Consider the following 5955-nt stretch of genomic DNA (forward strand, 5'->3'; position numbering starts at 1 on the left):
GCGACCCCGCAGCCCGGCCCACGCGCTGGTACCTGCTTCCCGGGCCGCCCCCCAGAGGCTGCGCCGTGGGAACCGCGGCAGCACGTGGCGCCTCAGGAACGTGAAGGTTCTGGAAGGCTCTGGAAGGTTCCCTCCGGCCATGGGAGGCCGCCTTCTCCAGCCTGCGGCGCCCGGAGGCGGGCTCACAAAGGGAACTGGGCCGAAGCCTTTCACAGGCTGGGGTGCCTNCCCCGCCGCGTTCGCCCCCTCCTCTGTACACCGCGGCCCCGCATCGGCTGCGTACGTCCCTCGTCCCTTCCCGGAACCCCGTCTGCAGCCGCCCTCACCCGCCGCCTGCGCCCCTCTGTGCGCGAGTGAGCCCCCCTCTGCTCTCCGTCCGCAGCCAGGCCCATGTGTTCCCTGAGGTGACGAGCGGCCCGCAGCTGTCCCCGTCCTTCCAGGGCCAGAGCAGGCCAAGGAGCGGTCGCTTCCTCCCGTTTTATTTTTTTGCAACTGGCGGCAACTGTTCACTACCCGGACGGGGGAGAGTCGAAAGCTTTGTTTTCAATCGCTTTCCTGCGAAGGTGGGAGGCAGGCCTTCAGCGCACCCGAGAGTTGCTCGGAGCCTCCTAGACACGAGCCACAGCCCCGGGGGCGGGGGGGGCGGCGGCTGCGGTTTATTTCTAAGAGAATTGCAGGCGCCTCCCTAGGGACCCAGGCCAGGCTTGTCTTCTTAACGGTGAGCATCTCCGTGCAGGATTGCAGAACTGACCCCGCTTCCTCGCGGAGAAGCCCCAGTGACCCTTGCCCTTGAGGGTCGCGTCTGTGCTAACGTGGCGAGCGATCGCCTTTCTGAACGGCTGTGCAAATTTTGTTGCAGGGGCACATCTCGTCAGACCTTCAAGTACTTTGTGCCAAATCATTACCACCTGCCACATGAGTCCAAATCATGACGGATGCCAAGTATGTCCTCTGCAGATGGGAAAAGCGATTATGGCCTGCAAAGGTGACAGCCGTTGTGCCGTAATTTCAGGAATTAGAAATGACTTTTGGGTGACAAGTAAAATCTTTATCAGGAGGCAGCTCGGAGCTCTTTCGGTGAAATAATTGAGCCCAAGCAGTTGGCACTCGGATCTCTTGGCACTGATCCTCATTCCCCAGTTAATGGGGTTCCGGTCTGGTGCTTACAAGGTTACACTTCCAGAAGTGTCTTTTTTTTCCTACACATAAGGAAAATTAACAGACTCCGCTTTAAAAAGGCATGTAAGGCAGTATGTAATTCCAGGAAATATCTGGAAGGGAGCCCTGTGATAATAAATAACCGGAGTGCCCTGGGGGGACTTTCTAGCAATGTGATGGGGAGGGGCCTGAGCTGCGGGGCAGCCACCCTGCTGCCTGCCTGTCCCTGCCACTGACCTCACAGGCCTCAGTTTCCCCACCTGTAAAGGGGCAAGATTAGCCATGCGTTTGCTGAGGCCCTGGGGTGGTTGCATACTTTAAGAATTACGGGCTCGCTGCCCAGTGCTTCTTTGTGTCACCTGTTTGTTGTGTCTTAGTAACAAGGGTTTTGCTTTTTTGTTTGTTTGTTTGTTTTTTGCTTTGTTTTTTTTAATGTAGGTTTTGGCCAGAACGGAGATGTCAACAAAAAATAAGAGGAAAAAGGAATTTTTTCTAAGTGTTCAAATACTCTCTCTAGATGAAAAGTTAAGTGTTGTGGGGTTTTTTTTACTGTTTTTTTTTTCTTGAATGGGATTTCTTATACTGTATCTTCCCTCTCCCAAAGCGTAGTAAACTCTAAGCGCTTATTCTTTAGTTGTGAGCACAATACTCTTAAGAGGCAAACACTGATTTGGTGTGTGTGTCCTTTTGGAAATGGAAGATTGATACCAGGTGTTCTGTGTGGAAGAGAGCAGTAGAAAAACAATAAAAGAATACACAGGGGAAGCTCTTGCTGGGGTTCACACGCAGATATTTCCTTCCCACAGACTTGCGTGTCTTTTTCTCAGAAACTTACGTGACAGGCCTGTCAGTTTTGAAGTGTGTGCTATTTCAGCCCGTCCGTCTGACAAGAGGCTATTATTTAGCGTTCAGATGGCAAATACGCAGCTATGCGGCAGTGTTACTCCTCTCTTCGTTATCCGGTGATGGAAGAACAAAATATTGCCCAGAATGATTAAAACACCCAGATCACGTAGGATTGTGGTATTGCTGTGTCTGATGGAAGAATTCCCAATTCAAAGAGAATAAAACCTCGTCCGCTCTGGTTACAGCTTCCCCAGGTCCCCTGGCCTCTTCAGAGCCGCCTCCTAAGCTTGCTTAGTCCCCAGCTCACACTTTCCCTGCGGCTGGGAAGGTAATTGAAAGCTCATCCTTTTAAACTAAAACACACCTGCTGGGCTGTAAACAGCTTTTAGTGACATTATCTTCTACTCTGAAAAATCTAACAAAGGAGTTATTTGTGTAGTTGAAAGTAGGATTTGCCTCCTAAAAGTCACAACTTGAATTCATTTTCACTCTTAAATCCAGCCGACCTTTTCTGTCTTAAAAGGGAAAAAAGCAAGACCTCATTCGCCAGGATCCTTATTGCCTCTAACCTCAGGCACATGAATTTCTAGTTGGCTGTGACTTTTGGTTTAAGGGGAAGGTTGAGAAGGAAGAAAATGAATCTCATTCTTTTGTCGTCTAAAGAAAAACATGTTTGAAAATGTCTTTGTGGCCTTGGCTGGTCGCGGATAACGGGCACTTCTGTCTCTGCAGAATCGAGGTGAAGAGCACAGAAGCGGAGACCCTGACGACAGCTCACATCGAACGAATTGCTTCCGCATTGGGTAAGAGCACGTCTGTAAGTGACAGAGGAGCAGTGTGGGAGAACGGAAAGACCCTGCTTTCCAGGAAACCCTTAGCTGAAGGAGGAGAATAAAACGGATGTACTTAAACTCTTCTAGAACCTATCCCGGAACCGATCCTGTTCTTAACTCCCGGCGCGGCCAGCTGTGAGCCGGGTCACGTCCACGGCCGCTGGCGCACATGAGAACGAGACACAGCGCATTTGCCTCCATGGGGGTGGGGGGATGGAGGAGACGTGTGCTTTCTCCTCCCCTGCCCCCAGCCCGTAGAAAGATTGCAGAAATGCTCTTGGCGCTGGTTATTTCTCTGCCTGGGGCTTGAGAGCAGCGGGTTGCATATTTAGACCCCACGGCTGCGTTCCAGGGAGAGAGGGCTCTGTGACCAGCTTCCCTGTTGGACACGTTGTGTGCTGGTGCCCTCCTGGGTGGGGGCGAGGCCGGTCGGAGATGGGAGGCCGACACCCCCCTCGCCTCTCCTAGGTGGGGGCTCCCGAGCCTTGTGGCACTGGGGCCGATTGCCTGCCTCCTTGGTGGCGGCTCTGCAGACCAAGCAGAAGTGGTTTCTGTCGCCTTGGGAGGGGGCCGCGCACTCTTGTACCTGGAGCTGTTTGTCCTGTGGAAGGACTGACTGGGGGTCCTCTCGGGTGTTTATGAAATTGGGTCTATTTTTCTGTGTCTTCGGAAAAACAGCTTTTGTTCAAAGCAGCGTCCACCGGGCATATCTTAGGCAGCGCTGGCCGTCACCTCCCAGTCACTCATCATCATTTGTTCAGATCGTGTTAGGGACCGGTTATCTGTAGGAGCTTTTAATATTAAAGGGGGAAAATACTGTGACGATAAGTGTTGCGCCCGCTGAGTTGTGATATTGCGTCCATCATCCCGTTCAGTTAAGTGGTCTGGGTCTGTGTGTTGGAATAAATAACTAAAACTACTGCAGCCGGGAGGCCAGGCTGAAATCTCAAGTCTCGTGCTGCTCTTTGCTGGCTTGCTGCTCTTTTTTGCCCTTGCAAAGAAGTATGGAAAACCTACCAGCCCACGATGGGTCCCTTTCACGGGCTGGCCCTCACTCCCACCACCACCCAAGAATACGGTGCCGGCTGGCCGAGTTCCTTATGGAGTTGGCAAGGGTTTTTCTTGATCCTGATGGAATTTGCAGTTGTGAGGCTGAGCCGATTTGGGAAGGGGGTGAGTACATTGGTTTTGCTGGGCTTGCTGGCTGTATTGTTTGGTAACTTGGAGGGATTTGTCTTTGTAACCCAGTCAGGTTTTTTTTTTTTTGGAAAAGCAGAGCCCCGGTGGCCCTGAACAATAGCTGTTGTTTTGTGTCCTTGGCCCCCTTTGGGCTGAGGAGGGGCAGACCTCTCTTCAGGTGTGAAAGCCACCGAGGACCTTGTGTGACCTTACGTGGCCGGTGGCCGTGCTCAGTCGTCACCAGGCTTTGTCTGCTTCCCATTTTTGCAGCCTCCCAGAACGAGGCTCCTGCTGAACCCCTAGAGGAGCTGGCCTACAGACGCTCGCTGCGGGTGGCTCTGGACGTCCTGAGCGAGAGCGCCGCTTTGCCTCAAGAAAGCCCTTCACGGGAAGAAAGAACTGCTCTGTGTTCACGAGAGAAGCCCACGGAACTGGCCTCCTTGCTCTGTGACCCTGGCTCTCCTTGCCTCCAGGAGGCTGTGCCGAGCAGATCTGGACCTGAGAGGAGGGAACGTGTCCACCCGAGGCTATCAGGTTCCCCCGCTTGTAAAAAAGACCCCAAGTGCAAAGCGGACCACAAGAAGTTACTCGGAAAAAGCAGAAGCCCACGGGCCTTGGTAGCCCCGCCAGCCATTGGTGGTTCTCAGGACGGGGGTGGGTCCAGAATGTGCTGTGCAAGTCGGACGACCCCCGGTAAAAGGCGGAGAGGTTCAGCCCGGGAGCCCAGCACGGGTCAGAGGGTGCCTCTGCTCTCACGGGGAGACGACGAGAAAAGCAGCCCTCGAGCCCCTGGCTCCCCGCCCAGAGTGAAGGAGGAGGGTCTGTGGGCCAAAGGACGAGAACCCAGTTTGCGTCTGTGTGGCCCCGCTCTACCCCCAGCCTGCCTGGATGCCCAAGGCCACTCTGCCAAGCGGCTGTGCCCTGATGGTGGCCGGAGGCCACCCACCACGCGACTGAAGCCTGGGGCAGTGGTGTCCCCCAGGCAGGGGCTCGGGAAACGCATGACCCTGCGCAGCGCTGCCAGACTCCGCCTGCCTGCGCCCACGGAGGACATCGGAGATCTTCGAGTCCTGGTGAAGGAAGCCAAAGGTCTGTGGCCGCAAATGGCTTCATGCCGGCAGCGGGCGGGTTGGGGTTCTCCCGGCGCACGTGTGGCCCGGCTCTGGTGTGTTTCTCACCAGGGCCTCACGGGAGCCGATCAGAACGGACGCAGGGCAGGGATTCCCTGGTTCCTTTTTGGCGGTTGTTCCCACCAGGTTGTGATGAGCCCAGTTCCCCCAGCTTCTTGTGCCTTCGGTTTTGTTCTGAGCTAGAGGGGAGGGCGCTGGAGGCCGCGCCTGTGCCTGAGGAACACGCCCCGGTGCTCAGACCTGCAAAGCTAACGCACTCCCGCCGGACGGGCGGGAGGCTCAGAAGTGATCCCCTCGCTCGGAAGGCTCCCGACCTTTTTTTTTTTTTTAACACTTATTTATTTTAGGGAGAAAGAGAGCAGGCAAAGGGCAGAAAGAGAGGGAGACACAGAATCCCAAGGAGGGTCTGTACTGACAGCACCGAGCCCGACGTGGGGCTGGAACCCACAAATTGTCAGATTATGACGTGAGCCGAGGTCGGACGCTCAACCGACGGGGCCACCAAGGTGCCCCGGGCTCCCGACTTTTCAGGAATTCCTGCGCCTGCGCCTGCAGTCACGCACCGCGGCCCCTCCTGTCCTGTTGCGGTGCTCCCCGTCTGGGACGCTGACACACCCATTCGCGTGTCCGTGGTTCAGCACCTCAGGGGCCTCCATCCTGTGTCCTCCCCGCCCCTGCTTGTGTCCCTTGCCGGGACCCAGATCGCCGCTTTGTGCGCTGGCCTTTCACGGAGACTCGAGAGCCCTGTCCCCTCCCTCGCTCTCTCTGCCTGTCTCCCGCTCCCTTCCCTGCCCCCCCCCCCCCCCCCC

At 55.5% G+C, this 5955-nt stretch overlaps 1 protein-coding gene across 3 annotated transcripts in view; it reads left to right on the top strand.

Moving 5' to 3' along the window:
* The first annotated feature begins 373 nt into the window (after window positions 1-373).
* Window positions 374-5955, top strand: part of PWWP3A (PWWP domain containing 3A, DNA repair factor) — a 16530-nt gene continuing 10948 nt past the window's right edge. Inside the window, exons 1-5 of one of the 3 annotated variants that reach the window (XM_077760651.1) lie at window positions 374-718; window positions 860-985; window positions 1597-1682; window positions 2737-2807; window positions 4287-5105. In XM_077760651.1, coding sequence (XP_077616777.1) covers window positions 929-985; window positions 1597-1682; window positions 2737-2807; window positions 4287-5105 — 1033 coding nt within the window. In that variant the 5' untranslated portion in view covers window positions 374-718; window positions 860-928. The remainder of the gene's footprint in view (window positions 719-859; window positions 986-1596; window positions 1683-2736; window positions 2808-4286; window positions 5106-5955) is intronic. The other 2 variants (XM_077760652.1, XM_077760654.1) reach the window with 2 other exon arrangements.

The sequence above is a fragment of the Crocuta crocuta genome, unplaced genomic scaffold (assembly GCF_008692635.1).
Source record: "Crocuta crocuta isolate KB4526 unplaced genomic scaffold, BGI_CrCroc_1.0 scaffold443, whole genome shotgun sequence".
Lineage (NCBI taxonomy): Eukaryota > Metazoa > Chordata > Mammalia > Carnivora > Hyaenidae > Crocuta > Crocuta crocuta.